Here is an 18,433-nt window from a genome sequence, read left to right as displayed (position 1 = left end):
CACCAGATCGATACAGATCGGTACAGATCGATACAGATCGATTCAGATCGCTACAGATCGGTACACCAGATTGATACAGATTGGTACAGATCGATACAGATCGATACAGATCGGTACAGATTGGTACAGATCGGTACAGATCGATACAGATCAATACAGATCGATACAGATCGATACAGATCGGTACAGATCGATACAGATCGATACAGATCGGTACAGATTGGTACACCAGATCGATACAGATCGGTACAGATCGGTACACCAGATTGATACAGATCGATACAGATCGATACAGATCGGTACAGATTGGTACAGATCGGTACAGATCGATACAGATCAATACAGATCAGTACAGATCGATACAGATCGATACAGATCGGTACAGATTGCTACAGATCGGTACAGATCGATACAGATCGATACAGTTCGGTACAGATCGATACAGATCGGTACAGATCGGTACAGATTGATACAAATCGGTACAGATCGATACAGATCGATACAGATCAGTACAGATCGATACAGATTGCTACAGATCGGTATAGATCGGTACAGATCGGTACACCAGATCGATACAGATCGGTACAGATCAGTACAGATCGATACAGATCGGTATAGATCGGTACAGATCGGTACACCAGATCGATACAGATCGGTACAGATCGCTACAGATCGGTACAGATCGATACAGATCGATACAGTTCGGTACAGATCGATACAGATCGGTACAGATCAGTACAGATCGATACAGATCGCTACAGATGGGTACAGATCGATACAGATGGGTACAGATCGATACAGATCGGTACAGATCGATACAGATCGATACAGATGGGTACAGATCGATACAGATCGGTACAGATCGGTATAGATCGGTACAGATCGGTACACCAGATCGATACAGATCGGTACAGATCGGTACACCAGATCGGTACACCAGATCAATACAGATCGGTACAGATCGGTACAGATCGGTACAGATCGATACACCAGATCGGTACAGATCGGTACAGATCGGTACAGATCGATACACCAGATCGGTACAGATCGGTACAGATCGGTACAGATCGATACAGACTGGTACAGATCGATACACCAGATCGGTACAGATCGGTACAGATCGGTACAGATCGGTACAGATCGGTACAGATCGGTACACCAGATCGATACTGATCGGTACAGATCGGTACAGATCGGTACAGATCGATACAGATCGATACAGATCGGTACAGATCGATACAGATCGATACAGATCGATACAGATCGGTACACCAGATCGATACAGATCGGTACAGATCGGTACAGATCGGTACAGATCGATACAGATCGATACAGATCGGTACAGATCGGTATAGATCGGTACAGATCGGTACAGATCGATACTACAGATCGATACACCAGATTGGTACAGATCGGTACAGATCGGTACAGATCGGTACAGATCGATACACCAGATCGGTACAGATCGGTACAGATCGATACACCAGATCGGTACAGATCGGTACAGATCGATACAGATCGGTACAGATCGATACAGATCGGTACAGATTGATACAGATCGGTACAGATCGATACAGATCGGTACAGATCAATACAGATCGATACAGATCGGTACAGATCGATACAGATCGATACAGATCGGTACAGATGGATACAGATGGATACAGATCGGTACACCCGGTTGCACAGGTGTCTCTCAGGTGTGTCCTGTCTCTCAGGTGTGTTCTGTTTCTCAGGTGATGGCCTCCCAGGCGGCGGTCTGTCCTGCGGAGCCTCTGGACAGCGAGGACGTCCTCTTCCTGCTCTACACGTCGGGCAGTACAGGGAAACCTAAAGGCATCGTCCACACGCAGGCTGGATACCTGCTGTACGCTGCCCTGACTCACCAGGTAAGGGTCCTCCTCTTCTCCTCCTCCTTCCCTCTCAGATCAGGAGAGCCATAGATATGTATAGAATGGCTAGATGTGTTACGTCTGAGTTTAGAACGTCCGCACAAGTCGGCCATCTTACCACAGGGTGAGATGTCCGGGAGACAGTCAAACCTGAGGTAACCATAGTTACGGTAAGCGATCTGCTCTGACGCCATTACTCTTATCTCGCAGAAATCTCCATGATTTTACACTGTTTTACATACTAAAAGACCCTGTGCGATATTTTATTTATTCGGTCATCTGTGCAATAATTCACGTCACTACTGTGCAATATCTTATCTGTTTATGGTCAGACTATGTGCATACAATGTGTAATTAACACAAGTGTAGTGCAATATGGGCAATAACTCAACCATAGTGCTAACTTATTTTATTTAACTCTCTTTACTTTGTATATCTTGTATAGCCTATATTCTTTTTTACACTTTGTTTTAGATTAAAATATAATTAATATATTTTAATTATATATTATATTAATTATTCTATATTATACTGTATTTTACATTTATAGAGATCCTATGTGTGTTTGGAGCTACTGGGGACTTGAATTTCCCTGAGGGAGTCATCCCAAGGGATAAATAAAGTTGAGTCATGGGGCAAATAAACGTGAAATATTTACGTTTTTATTTAAAAAAATAAATATGGACTTTGTCTGTAGTGTGATAATTAGCTTACTACATTGATGTTTAAAATAACCTAAACGTTTTAGAATTAAGCAAGTTATGTCTTGAATGTTTGAATGTTTCACCATCAACACAATGTTGTCGGCGAGAGAGCTGCCTGTGGTAAGATGGCGGCCATCTGCAGACGTTCCACTCCGTTGCCCAGCAACGCGGACGAGACATCTAGCCATTCTATACATATCTATGATTCTATACATATCTATGGTTCTATACATATCTATGGATCTATACATATCTATGATTCTATACATATCTATGGTTCTATACATATCTATGGATCTATACATATCTATGATTCTATACATATCTATGGTTATATACATATCTATGATTCTATACATATCTATGGTTCTATACATATCTATGGTTCTATACACATCTATGGTTCTATACACATCTATGATTCTATACATATCTATGATTCTATACATATCTATGATTCTATACATATCTATGGCTATATACATATCTATGGTTCTATACACATCTATGATTCTATACATATCTATGATTCTATACATATCTATGATTCTATACTTATCTATGATTCTATACACATCTATGATTCTATACATATCTATGATTCTATACTTATCTATAATTCTATACAAATCTATGATTCTATACATATCTATGATTCTATACTTATCTATGATTCTATACATATCTATGATTCTACACATATCTATGATTCTATACTTATCTATGATTCTATACATATCTATGATTCTATACATATCTATGATTCTATACTTATCTATGATTCTATACTTATCTATGATTCTATACATATCTATGGTTCTATACATATCTATGATTCTATACTTATCTATGATTCTATACTTATCTATGATTCTATACATATCTATGGTTCTATACATATCTATGATTCTATACATATCTATGATTCTATACATATCTATGATTCTATACTTATCTATGATTCTATACACATCTATGATTCTATACATATCTATGGTTCTATACTTATCTATGATTCTATACATATCTATGGTTCTATACATATCTATGATTCTATACTTATCTATGATTCTATACACATCTATAATTCTATACATATCTATGATTCTATACATATCTATGATTCTATACTTATCTATGATTCTATACATATCTATAATTCTATACATATCTATGATTCTATACATATCTATGATTCTATACTTATCTATGATTCTATACATATCTATGATTCTATACTTATCTATGATTCTATACATATCTATGATTCTATACATATCTATGATTCTATACATATCTATGGTTCTATACATATCTATGATTCTATACATATCTATGGTTCTATACATATCTATGGTTCTATACATATCTATGATTCTATACATATCTATGGTTTCTATTCATATCTATGGTTATATACATATCTATGATTCTATACATATCTATGATTCTATACTTATCTATGATTCTATACACATCTATGATTCTATACATATCTATGGTTTCTATTCATATCTATGGTTATATACATATCTATGATTCTATACATATCTATGGTTCTATACTTATCTATGATTCTATACATATCTATGATTCTATACATATCTATGGTTCTATACATATCTATGATTCTATACTTATCTATGATTCTATACACATCTATAATTCTATACATATCTATGATTCTATACATATCTATGATTCTATACTTATCTATGATTCTATACACATCTATAATTCTATACATATCTATGATTCTATACATATCTATGATTCTATACTTATCTATGATTCTATACATATCTATGATTCTATACTTATCTATGATTCTATACATATCTATGATTCTATACATATCTATGATTCTATACATATCTATGGTTCTATACATATCTATGATTCTATACATATCTATGGTTCTATTCATATCTATGGTTATATACATATCTATGATTCTATACATATCTATGATTCTATACTTATCTATGATTCTATACACATCTATGATTCTATACTTATCTATGATTCTATACATATCTATGGTTCTATACATATCTATGATTCTATACATATCTATGATTCTATACATATCTATGATTCTATACATATCTATGGTTCTATACTTATCTATGATTCTATACATATCTATGATTCTATACACATCTATGATTCTATACATATCTATGATTCTATACATATCTATGATTCTATACATATCTATGGTTCTATACATATCTATGATTCTATACATATCTATGGTTCTATACATATCTATGATTCTATACTTATCTATGATTCTATACACATCTATAATTCTATACATATCTATGATTCTATACATATCTATGATTCTATACTTATCTATGATTCTATACATATCTATGATTCTATACATATCTATGATTCTATACATATCTATGATTCTATACATATCTATGGTTCTATACATATCTATGATTCTATACATATCTACGGTTCTATTCATATCTATGGTTATATACATATCTATGATTCTATACATATCTATGATTCTATACTTATCTATGATTCTATACACATCTATGATTCTATACTTATCTATGATTCTATACATATCTATGGTTCTATACATATCTATGATTTTATACATATCTATGGTTCTATACATATCTATGGTTCTATACATATCTATGGTTCTATACATATCTATGGTTCTATTCATATCTATGAGGAGAGCTTCCCTTTGTTCCTCTCTGGCCCTGATTGGCTGTCCTAATGAGCCGGTAACGACCAATCAGAGCAGTTACGCAACCAGGCGACTGTACACAGAGCAGCAGGCCTCTTTAAAGCTTTAAATTAGCTCATTTAAGCTTTTTGTTCCCGACAGGCAGAAACATCTGCTGAGTTCAGGTCTGACATCATGTTGTTGTTGTTGTTGATAAGTCAATAAAAACATAAATGCCCCCCCTGCCCGGCCCCCCGGCCCCCCAGCTATCGGTGCTCGTTCCTAAAGCAGCTTAGTGGCAGCTCAGAGTTCAGGCTTTCGGCCGCTTGTTTGGATGGAAAACAAGACAAAAGCTGATTTCTGTGGGAAAGACGAAGGGCGCCGGGTCCAGAGAGCGAGGCCGTTGCCATGGAGACTCGCGTTGTCTCTTCAGTCGTTTTTGTTTGTGGTCAAAACAGCTTCGGCTGCATTCAGAACAGGCTGTACCAGCTGACTGAGAGTCCTGTTTCTGCTCAGCGGGGCGTCGGGTTCAGAACTGCTCCAGTCTGTGGTGGTTCTGAGGTTCTGTGGGTCGGCCTGGCTTTGTTCTGCAGAAACAAAGCAGATAATTATATAATTATTATATAATTATAATAATTATTATAATTATAATAATTATAACAATAATAATAATTAGGGTTATTATTATTATCATTATTATAATAATAATAATAATAATAATAATAATAATAATAATAATAATAATAATAATAATTATGATAAAAATTTGAATCTGCTTGTTGCCGTTTCAGTTCGTGTTTGACCACCAGGACGGCGACGTGTTCGGCTGCGTGGCCGACGTCGGCTGGATAACGGGGCACAGCTACGTGGTGTACGGCCCCCTGTGCAACGGGGCCACCACCGTCCTGTTCGAGAGCACACCTGTGTACCCAAACCCAGGTCAGTTATACACCTGTGAGCCCAAACCCAGGTCAGTTATACACCTGTGTACCCAAACCCAGGTCAGTTATACACCTGTGAGCCCAAACCCAGGTCAGTTATACACCTGTGAGCCCAAACCCAGGTCAGTTATGCACCTGTGTACCCAAACCCAGGTCAGTTATACACCTGTGAGCCCAAACCCAGGTCAGTTATACACCTGTGTACCCAAACCCAGGTCAGTTATACACCTGTGAGCCCAAACCCAGGTCAGTTGCATACCTGTGTACCCAAATCCAGGTCAGTTACACACCTGTGAGCCCAAACCCAGGTCAGTTACACACCTGTGTACCCAAACCCAGGTCAGTTACACACCTGTGTACCCAAACCCAGGTCAGTTACACACCTGTGTACCCAAACCCAGGTCAGTTATACACCTGTGAGCCCAAACCCAGGTCAGTTACACAAACCTGTGTACCCAAACCCAGGTCAGTTACACACACCTGTGAGCCCAAACCCAGGTCAGTTACACACACCTGTGAGCCCAAACCCAGGTCAGTTACACACCTGTATACCCAAACCCAGGTCAGTTACACACCTGTGAGCCCAAACCCAGGTCAGTTACACACCTGTGAGCCCAAACCCAGGTCAGTTACACACCTGTGTACCCAAACCCAGGTCAATTACACACCTGTGAGCCCAAACCCAGGTCAGTTACACACCTGTGAGCCCAAACCCAGGTCAGTTACACACACCTGTGAGCCCAAACCCAGGTCAGTTACACACCTGTGAGCCCAAACCCAGGTCAGTTACACACCTGTGAGCCCAAACCCAGGTCAGTTATACACCTGTGTACCCAAACCCAGGTCAGTTATACACCTGTGAGCCCAAACCCAGGTCAGTTGCATACCTGTGTACCCAAACCCAGGTCAGTTACATACCTGTGTACCCAAACCCAGGTCAGTTACACACCTGTGTACCCAAACCCAGGTCAGTTACACACCTGTATACCCAAACCCAGGTCAGTTACACATACCTGTGAGCCCAAACCCAGGTCAGTTACATACACCTGTGAGCCCAAACCCAGGTCAGTTACACACCTGTGAGCCCAAACCCAGGTCAGTTACACACCTGTGAGCCCAAACCCAGGTCAGTTACACATACCTGTGAGCCCAAACCCAGGTCAGTTACACACCTGTGAGCCCAAACCCAGGTCAGTTACACACCTGTGAGCCCAAACCCAGGTCAGTTACACATACCTGTGAGCCCAAACCCAGGTCAGTTACACACCTGTGAGCCCAAACCCAGGTCAGTTACATACCTGTGAGCCCAAACCCAGGTCAGTTACACACCTGTGAGCCCAAACCCAGGTCAGTTACACACCTGTGAGCCCAAACCCAGGTCAGTTACACACCTGTGAGCCCAAACCCAGGTCAGTTACACACCTGTGAGCCCAAACCCAGGTCAGTTACACACCTGTGAGCCCAAACCCAGGTCAATTACACACCTGTGAGCCCAAACCCAGGTCAGTTACACATACCTGTGAGCCCAAACCCAGGTCAGTTACACACCTGTGAGCCCAAACCCAGGTCAGTTACACACCTGTGAGCCCAAACCCAGGTCAGTTACACACCTGTGAGCCCAAACCCAGGTCGGTTACACACCTGTGAGCCCAAACCCAGGTCGGTTACACACCTGTGAGCCCAAACCCAGGTTGGTTACACACCTGTGAGCCCAAACCCAGGTCAGTTACACACCTGTGAGCCCAAACCCAGGTCAGTTACACATACCTGTGAGCCCAAACCCAGGTCAGTTACATACACCTGTGAGCCCAAACCCAGGTCAGTTACACACCTGTGAGCCCAAACCCAGGTCAGTTACACACCTGTGAGCCCAAACCCAGGTCAGTTACACACCTGTGTACCCAAACCCAGGTCAGTTACACACACCTGTGAGCCCAAACCCAGGTCAGTTACACACCTGTGTACCCAAACCCAGGTCAGTTACACACCTGTGAGCCCAAACCCAGGTCAGTTACACACCTGTGTACCCAAACCCAGGTCAGTTACACACACCTGTGAGCCCAAACCCAGGTCAGTTACACACCCGTGTACCCAAACCCAGGTCAGTTACACACCTGTGAGCCCAAAGGGAAGGAAGGAAGGAAGGAAGGAAGGAAGGAAGGAAGGAAGGAAGGAAGGAAGGAAGGAAGGAAGGAGGGGAGGAAGGAGGGGAGGAAGGAGCCCAGGTCAGTTACACACCTGTGAGCCCAAAGGGAAGGAAGGAAGGAAGGAAGGAAGGAAGGAAGGAAGGAAGGAAGGAAGGAAGGAAGGAAGGGAGGAAGGAAGGAAGGAGCGAAGGAGGGGAGGAAGGAAGGAAGGAAGGAGGGGAGGAAGGAGCCCAGGTCAGTCAGAGACACACCTGTGTTCTGCTTCTCTGTTCGTCCTCTCAGGTGTTTGTTACCTGCCGACAGGTGGGACTCAGTCACTCATTACCCCCGTTAGCGTTGGTTTATTACCACCTGGGGGCGGTACGTAATAAACCTTTGAATGTAAGTAATAAACATGTCGGCCATTCAAAGGTTCGGAGCAGAGATGCTGACGAAAGCTACGGCAACAGTCCGTCGCTATGGTAACCTCCGGGGACGAGAGCTCCCAGAACCAGGTAGAGGCCTTACCTACCTTACCTACATTTTTAAGCTAACATGCGTAGGCTAAGTTTAAGCTAGTAACTTCAGTAGCATGCTAGCACACTCTCAACATGAAGCAGCATGTCCAAACATGATCTTTCTGTTCCATAATAACTCCTGAACCTGTAACTGTATGTTAGTAGCAGCGCCCCGACAGCTGAAAAAACATTTTAATGACAGACTGAGTGTCCCGTACACTTTACGTCTTTCTTTAGAACATACAGCGGGGTGCTACATGTTAGCAGCAAAGCTAGTCTTAGCTCACTGCAAAGTGAGCTCATCTCAGTTCAGTTTCATGCCGCATACTATAATAAAAAGTTATATCGTACTTTTAAATATAAAATATTGAAACTAAAGCTTACATTTTTGGCACTTAATGGGCTGTGAATGTGTTGGTATGCAGGTATTCTGCATTGCTGGGAAAGCACAGGTGTTTCAAATGACATTGATTAAAGCTGCAGTCTGTATAACTGTTGTGTATTCTGGCTCACTGGCATCAATAACTGCCACAGCATTTTAGCATATACACCTGTGCCTTTCAGTGACAGCTTAAATCTTTTTATTTAGGGTTACTTTATTATTGGGGCCTGCCATAGCATTGCATGGCAAGGCACCTATTACTATTCCGTTGGCAAAAGTCTATGGGATTTAACATTGAAAACGTGTCTCTTTAGAGATTTATATATTTATTCTTCCGTCCACATCCCAACATATATATCAAAACGACCGGCTCGATGAGTTTTCGCGGGCTATTACTTTTATTGAAGATTGGAGTTACCATGGCGACGTAATAAGCAAAAAACAGCCCCCCAAAGCCCCCCTAGGAATAAACAGGGGGATGACCTGGAAAAATCATAAAAAACCCTAAATTTTGAGCAGTTACCGTGTCATCATGCATTAACCTAGAAACGCCATTCAAATGTCAGTTTGTAGATACGTCCGTGCTGTGTTCAGAAGTGAAGACGCCATGTCGATACCTGCTACGGATTTCCCACAGCATGCCTCCAAGCGACACAAAGTTTTGGCCAAAATCTGCAAAATTTGAATTTTTAGAGCACAACTGCCATTTCATTAGTGTGGGGAGAGCGAGAGTTCTGACCTCAGATTCATTTTCAAATCGCCCTCACGCCTACAAATATCGCTCCAATGCCATTATGTACTGTCATAATATAGGCACGCATGTTGGGATTCATAAAATGTTTCCATATTTCATCTAGGGCTGACCGTTTGCTCTCAGAGCCTCTCAGAGCAAAGTGATGTCGGGGCTCAAAGACCTCAAATCCCCATTTTAATTCATCCAATTCTCAGAATCTCAGCAGCTCCTGCAGCCCTTCTTTCTCTCATCCGTGCTTTCACTGTGAATGTGCTACAGATCTGAAACGCGGGAATATTGAAGTCCAAAGGCGTCCCTCGCTCATTCTGCCAGAATTTTTTCCGTAGCTCTGAACGGTATGGCCAGTGTGTGGAACTCCAATATCCCCCGTCAAATCAAACTCAGCTTCTTCTACGCGACAGTAGAGTCCGTTCTCCTTTATGGCTGTGAATGCTGGACCCTGAAGCCAACCCTAGAGAAGTCCCTTGATGGGTGCTACACCAGGATGCTGCGTGCAGTGCTTAACATCAGTAAGAGTGCACATGTAACCAACGAAATCCTGTATGAGGGAATACCAAGGGTGAGCGATAAGATTGCTGTAAGGAGAATGGGACTTGCAGGACATTGCCAAAGGCACCCAGAACTGCCAGCCAGCAAACTAGTGCTGTGGGAACCATCACGTGGGTGCCGGTTAAGAGGACGTCCCACACTAACATATGTGGACATACTCAAGAAGGACGCAGGAGTCCAGAGTACCAGCGAACTGAAAAGATGTCTGGAGAATCGGGAAGACTGGAAGCAACGATGGAAGGCTCGTCTGAGGACGACCTAGAGAGATTACGGTTTCCGAAAAGGAAGCATCTGTTCGTAGAGGTTTTTTGGCTCGGAGAAGCCTGAGTCTCATATAATTAGTGTAGCAGCAGTTACTGTCAGTTAATTGAGGGAGATTAATTACCATAGAAGCAAGGCTATTAGTGGCCCAGCCAGTCCTTTGCCGATTTAAAGGGACAGTTTACCGCTTTAAAGGGACAGTTTGCCGCTTTAAAGGGACAGTTTACCGCTTTAAAGGGACAGTTTACCGCTTTAAAGGGACAGTTCACCTCTTTAAAGGGACAGTTCACCGCTTTAAAGGGATAGTTCACCGCTTTAAAGGTACATTTCGCCTCTTTAAAGGGACAGTTCGCCGATTTAAAGGGACAGTTTACCGCTTTAAAGGGACAGTTCGCCTCTTTAAAGGGACAGTTTGCCGCTTTAAAGGGACAGTTTACCGCTTTAAAGGGACAGTTTACCGCTTTAAAGGGACAGTTCACCTCTTTAAAGGGACAGTTCACCGCTTTAAAGGGATAGTTCACCGCTTTAAAGGTACATTTCGCCTCTTTAAAGGGACAGTTCGCCGCTTTAAAGGGACAGTTCGCCGCTTTAAGAAGAAGCATCCATGTCATCCTTTGATGCCGTTTAGGCTTGAATGCTTCTTCTTTAGGCCTTGCGAACCATTCCTGAGCAGCCGTGATTGGTTGAGCGATGCGCACACTTTGGAAGGCCCCTTATAAATTTCTTCAGAAATTTTCTAGTTATTATTATTATTATTATTATTGTTATTATATTTATTATTATTATTATTATTATTATTATTATTATTATTATTATTATTATTATTATTATTAGTATTGTTATTATATTTATTATTATTATTATTTGTGGTCTCCAGGCAGGTACTGGGAGACGGTGGAGCGCCTGAGGATCAACCAGTTGTACGGAGCCCCGACGGCGCTGCGCCTGCTGCTGAAGTACGAGGACAGCTGGGTGAAGAAGTACGACCGGTCCTCCCTGAGGACGCTGGGGTCAGGTGGGTGAAGAAGTACGACCTGGTTCTGCTGACCCTGAGCCCGGATGGACGGGTTCTGGTTCTGCTGGGCTCATTTAGCTATAAGGACAGAGTGAGGACACATGTCCACTCTATGTGTGAGACATCCAAAGGGTTTTATCTCTGCTTTAGGGTCAGTTATCCTGAACATTATTTCTGCTTTAGGGTCAGTTATCCTGAACATTATTTCTGCTTTAGGGTCAGTTATCCTGAACATTATTTCTGTTTTAGGGTCAGTTATCCTGAACATTATTTCTGCTTTAGGGTCAGTTATCCTGAACATTATTTCTGCTTTAGGGTCAGTTATCCTGAACATTATTTCTGTTTTAGGGTCAGTTATCCTGAACATTATTTCTGTTTTAGGGTCAGTTATCCTGAACATTATTTCTGTTTTAGGGTCAGTTATCCTGAACATTATTTCTGCTTTAGGGTCAGTTATCCTGAACATTATTTCTGTTTTAGGGTCAGTTATCCTGAACATTATTTCTGTTTTAGAGTCAGTTATCCTGAACATTATCTCTGCTTTAGGGTCAGTTATCCTGAACATTATTTCTGTTTTAGGGTCAGTTATCCTGAACATTATTTCTGCTTTAGAGTCAGTTATCCTGAACATTATTTCTGTTTTAGGGTCAGTTATCCTGAACATTATTTCTGTTTTAGAGTCAGTTATCCTGAACTTTATTTCGTTTTTAGGGTCAGTTATCCTGAACATTATTTCTGTTTTAGAGTCAGTTATCCTGAACATTATTTCTGTTTTAGGGTCAGTTATCCTGAACATTATTTCTGCTTTAGGGTCAGTTATCCTGAACATTATTTCTGCTTTAGGGTCAGTTATCCTGAACATTATTTCTGTTTAGAGTCAGTTATCCTGAACATTATTTCTGTTTTAGAGTCAGTTATCCTGAACATTATTTCTGTTTTAGGGTCAGTTATCCTGAACATTATTTCTGCTTTAGGGTCAGTTATCCTGAACATTATTTCTGTTTTAGGGTCAGTTATCCTGAACATTATTTCTGTTTTAGGGTCAGTTATCCTGAACATTATTTCTGTTTTAGGGTCAGTTATCCTGAACATTATTTCTGCTTTAGGGTCAGTTATCCTGAACATTATTTCTGTTTTAGGGTCAGTTATCCTGAACATTATTTCTGTTTTAGAGTCAGTTATCCTGAACTTTATTTCGTTTTTAGGGTCAGTTATCCTGAACATTATTTCTGTTTTAGAGTCAGTTATCCTGAACATTATTTCTGTTTTAGGGTCAGTTATCCTGAACATTATTTCTGCTTTAGGGTCAGTTATCCTGAACATTATTTCTGCTTCAGGGTCAGTTATCCTGAACATTATTTCTGCTTTAGGGTCAGTTATCCTGAACATTATTTCTGTTTTAGGGTCAGTTATCCTGAACATTATTTCTGTTTTAGGGTCAGTTATCCTGAACATTATTTCTGTTTTAGGGTCAGTTATCCTGAACATTATTTCTGTTTTAGGGTCAGTTATCCTGAACATTATTTCTGTTTTAGGGTCAGTTATCCTGAACTTTATTTCGTTTTTAGGGTCAGTTATCCTGAACATTATTTCTGTTTTAGGGTCAGTTATCCTGAACATTATTTCTGTTTTAGGGTCAGTTATCCTGAACTTTATTTCGTTTTTAGGGTCAGTTATCCTGAACATTATTTCTGTTTTAGAGTCAGTTATCCTGAACATTATTTCTGTTTTAGGGTCAGTTATCCTGAACATTATTTCTGCTTTAGGGTCAGTTATCCTGAACATTATTTCTGCTTTAGGGTCAGTTATCCTGAACATTATTTCTGTTTTAGGGTCAGTTATCCTGAACTTTATTTCGTTTTTAGGGTCAGTTATCCTGAACATTATTTCTGTTTTAGGGTCAGTTATCCTGAACATTATTTCTGTTTTAGGGTCAGTTATCCTGAACATTATTTCTGCTTTAGGGTCAGTTATCCTGAACATTATTTCTGTTTTAGGGTCAGTTATCCTGAACATTATTTCTGTTTTAGGGTCAGTTATCCTGAACATTATCTCTGTTTTAGGGTCAGTTATCCTGAACATTATTTCTGCTTTAGGGTCAGTTATCCTGAACATTATTTCTGTTTTAGGGTCAGTTATCCTGAACATTATTTCTGTTTTAGGGTCAGTTATCCTGAACATTATTTCTGTTTTAGAGTCAGTTATCCTGAACTTTATTTCGTTTTTAGGGTCAGTTATCCTGAACATTATTTCTGTTTTAGGGTCAGTTATCCTGAACATTATTTCTGTTTTAGGGTCAGTTATCCTGAACATTATTTCTGTTTTAGGGTCAGTTATCCTGAACATTATTTCTGTTTTAGGGTCAGTTATCCTGAACATTATTTCTGCTTTAGGGTCAGTTATCCTGAACATTATTTCTGCTTTAGGGTCAGTTATCCTGAACATTATTTCTGCTTTAGAGTCAGTTATCCTGAACATTATTTCTGTTTTAGGGTCAGTTATCCTGAACATTATTTCTGTTTTAGGGTCAGTTATCCTGAACATTATCTCTGTTTTAGGGTCAGTTATCCTGAACATTATTTCTGTTTTAGAGTCAGTTATCCTGAACATTATTTCTGTTTTAGGGTCAGTTATCCTGAACATTATTTCTGTTTTAGGGTCAGTTATCCTGAACATTATTTCTGCTTTAGAGTCAGTTATCCTGAACATTATTTCTGTTTTAGGGTCAGTTATCCTGAACATTATTTCTGCTTTAGAGTCAGTTATCCTGAACATTATTTCTGTTTTAGGGTCAGTTATCCTGAACATTATTTCTGTTTTAGAGTCAGTTATCCTGAACATTATTTCTGTTTTAGAGTCAGTTATCCTGAACATTTCTGTTTTAGAGTCAGTTATCCTGAACATTATTTCTGTTTTAGGGTCAGTTATCCTGAACATTATTTCTGTTTTAGAGTCAGTTATCCTGAACATTATTTCTGTTTTAGGGTCAGTTATCCTGAACATTATTTCTGCTTTAGAGTCAGTTATCCTGAACATTATTTCTGTTTTAGGGTCAGTTATCCTGAACATTTCTGTTTTAGAGTCAGTTATCCTGAACATTATTTCTGTTTTAGAGTCAGTTATCCTGAACATTATTTCTGTTTTAGAGTCAGTTATCCTGAACATTTCTGTTTTAGAGTCAGTTATCCTGAACATTATTTCTGTTTTAGGGTCAGTTATCCTGAACATTATTTCTGTTTTAGGGTCAGTTATCCTGAACATTATTTCTGTTTTAGGGTCAGTTATCCTGAACTTTATTTCGTTTTTAGGGTCAGTTATCCTGAACATTATTTCTGTTTTAGAGTCAGTTATCCTGAACATTATTTCTGTTTTAGGGTCAGTTATCCTGAACATTATTTCTGCTTTAGGGTCAGTTATCCTGAACATTATTTCTGCTTTAGGGTCAGTTATCCTGAACATTATTTCTGTTTTAGGGTCAGTTATCCTGAACATTATTTCTGTTTTAGGGTCAGTTATCCTGAACATTATTTCTGCTTTAGGGTCAGTTATCCTGAACATTATTTCTGTTTTAGGGTCAGTTATCCTGAACATTATTTCTGTTTTAGGGTCAGTTATCCTGAACATTATCTCTGTTTTAGGGTCAGTTATCCTGAACATTATTTCTGCTTTAGGGTCAGTTATCCTGAACATTATTTCTGTTTTAGGGTCAGTTATCCTGAACATTATTTCTGTTTTAGGGTCAGTTATCCTGAACATTATTTCTGCTTTAGGGTCAGTTATCCTGAACTTTATTTCGTTTTTAGGGTCAGTTATCCTGAACATTATTTCTGTTTTAGGGTCAGTTATCCTGAACATTATTTCTGTTTTAGGGTCAGTTATCCTGAACATTATTTCTGTTTTAGGGTCAGTTATCCTGAACATTATTTCTGTTTTAGGGTCAGTTATCCTGAACATTATTTCTGCTTTAGGGTCAGTTATCCTGAACATTATTTCTGCTTTAGGGTCAGTTATCCTGAACATTATTTCTGCTTTAGAGTCAGTTATCCTGAACATTATTTCTGTTTTAGGGTCAGTTATCCTGAACATTATTTCTGTTTTAGGGTCAGTTATCCTGAACATTATCTCTGTTTTAGGGTCAGTTATCCTGAACATTATTTCTGTTTTAGAGTCAGTTATCCTGAACATTATTTCTGTTTTAGGGTCAGTTATCCTGAACATTATTTCTGTTTTAGGGTCAGTTATCCTGAACATTATTTCTGCTTTAGAGTCAGTTATCCTGAACATTATTTCTGTTTTAGGGTCAGTTATCCTGAACATTATTTCTGCTTTAGAGTCAGTTATCCTGAACATTATTTCTGTTTTAGGGTCAGTTATCCTGAACATTATTTCTGTTTTAGAGTCAGTTATCCTGAACATTATTTCTGTTTTAGAGTCAGTTATCCTGAACATTTCTGTTTTAGAGTCAGTTATCCTGAACATTATTTCTGTTTTAGGGTCAGTTATCCTGAACATTATTTCTGTTTTAGAGTCAGTTATCCTGAACATTATTTCTGTTTTAGGGTCAGTTATCCTGAACATTATTTCTGCTTTAGAGTCAGTTATCCTGAACATTATTTCTGTTTTAGGGTCAGTTATCCTGAACATTTCTGTTTTAGAGTCAGTTATCCTGAACATTATTTCTGTTTTAGAGTCAGTTATCCTGAACATTATTTCTGTTTTAGAGTCAGTTATCCTGAACATTTCTGTTTTAGAGTCAGTTATCCTGAACATTATTTCTGTTTTAGGGTCAGTTATCCTGAACATTATTTCTGTTTTAGAGTCAGTTATCCTGAACATTTCTGTTTTAGAGTCAGTTATCCTGAACATTATTTCTGTTTTAGGGTCAGTTATCCTGAACATTATTTCTGTTTTAGGGTCAGTTATCCTGAACATTATTTCTGCTTTAGGGTCAGTTATCCTGAACATTATTTCTGCTTTAGGGTCAGTTATCCTGAACATTATTTCTGCTTTAGGGTCAGTTATCCTGAACATTATTTCTGCTTTAGGGTCAGTTATCCTGAACATTATTTCTGCTTTAGGGTCAGTTATCCTGAACATTATTTCTGCTTTAGGGTCAGTTATCCTGAACATTATTTCTGTTTTAGGGTCAGTTATCCTGAACATTATTTCTGTTTTAGGGTCAGTTATCCTGAACATTATCTCTGTTTTAGGGTCAGTTATCCTGAACATTATCTCTGTTTTAGGGTCAGTTATCCTGAACATTATTTCTGCTTTAGAATCAGTTATCCTGAACATTATTTCTGCTTTAGGGTCAGTTATCCTGAACATTATTTCTGTTTTAGGGTCAGTTATCCTGAACATTATTTCTGCTTTAGAATCAGTTATCCTGAACATTATTTCTGCTTTAGGGTCAGTTATCCTGAACATTATTTCTGTTTTAGGGTCAGTTATCCTGAACTTTATTTCTGCTTTAGGGTCAGTTATCCTGAACATTATTTCTGTTTTAGAGTCAGTTATCCTGAACATTATCTCTGCTTTAGGGTCAGTTATCCTGAACATTATTTCTGTTTTAGGGTCAGTTATCCTGAACATTATTTCTGTTTTAGGGTCAGTTATCCTGAACATTATTTCTGTTTTAGGGTCAGTTATCCTGAACATTATTTCTGCTTTAGGGTCAGTTATCCTGAACATTATTTCTGCTTTAGGGTCAGTTATCCTGAACATTATTTCTGTTTTAGGGTCAGTTATCCTGAACATTATTTCTGCTTTAGGGTCAGTTATCCTGAACATTATTTCTGCTTTAGGGTCAGTTATCCTGAACATTATTTCTGTTTTAGGGTCAGTTATCCTGAACATTATTTCTGCTTTAGAATCAGTTATCCTGAACATTATTTCTGCTTTAGGGTCAGTTATCCTGAACATTATTTCTGTTTTAGGGTCAGTTATCCTGAACATTATTTCTGCTTTAGAATCAGTTATCCTGAACATTATTTCTGCTTTAGGGTCAGTTATCCTGAACATTATTTCTGCTTTAGGGTCAGTTATCCTGAACATTATTTCTGTTTTAGGGTCAGTTATCCTGAACTTTATTTCTGCTTTAGGGTCAGTTATCCTGAACATTATTTCTGTTTTAGAGTCAGTTATCCTGAACATTATCTCTGCTTTAGGGTCAGTTATCCTGAACATTATTTCTGCTTTAGGGTCAGTTATCCTGAACATTATTTCTGTTTTAGGGTCAGTTATCCTGAACATTATTTCTGCTTTAGGATCAGTTATCCTGAACATTATTTCTGCTTTAGGGTCAGTTATCCTGAACATTATTTCTGCTTTAGGATCAGTTATCCTGAACATTATTTCTGCTTTAGGGTCAGTTATCCTGAACATTATTTCTGCTTTAGGATCAGTTATCCTGAACATTATTTCTGCTTTAGGGTCAGTTATCCTGAACATTATTTCTGTTTTAGGGTCAGTTATCCTGAACATTATTTCTGTTTTAGGGTCAGTTATCCTGAACATTATTTCTGTTTAGAGTCAGTTATCCTGAACATTATCTCTGCTTTAGAGTCAGTTATCCTGAACATTATTTC

At 38.9% G+C, this 18,433-nt stretch overlaps 1 protein-coding gene across 1 annotated transcript in view; it reads left to right on the top strand.

The window, feature by feature from the left end:
- Window positions 1–18,433, top strand: part of acss1 (acyl-CoA synthetase short chain family member 1) — a 56,158-nt gene that overhangs the window by 23,867 nt on the left and 13,858 nt on the right. The window contains exons 5-7 of the mRNA XM_075473669.1: window positions 1,737–1,889; window positions 6,092–6,239; window positions 11,709–11,846. Of these exons, the coding sequence (XP_075329784.1) occupies window positions 1,737–1,889; window positions 6,092–6,239; window positions 11,709–11,846 (439 nt within the window). The remainder of the gene's footprint in view (window positions 1–1,736; window positions 1,890–6,091; window positions 6,240–11,708; window positions 11,847–18,433) is intronic.

Source organism: Odontesthes bonariensis, chromosome 2 (genome assembly GCF_027942865.1).
Source record: "Odontesthes bonariensis isolate fOdoBon6 chromosome 2, fOdoBon6.hap1, whole genome shotgun sequence".
Taxonomy (NCBI): Eukaryota; Metazoa; Chordata; class Actinopteri; order Atheriniformes; family Atherinopsidae; genus Odontesthes; species Odontesthes bonariensis.
This window is presented reverse-complemented; position numbering and strand designations above follow the sequence as displayed.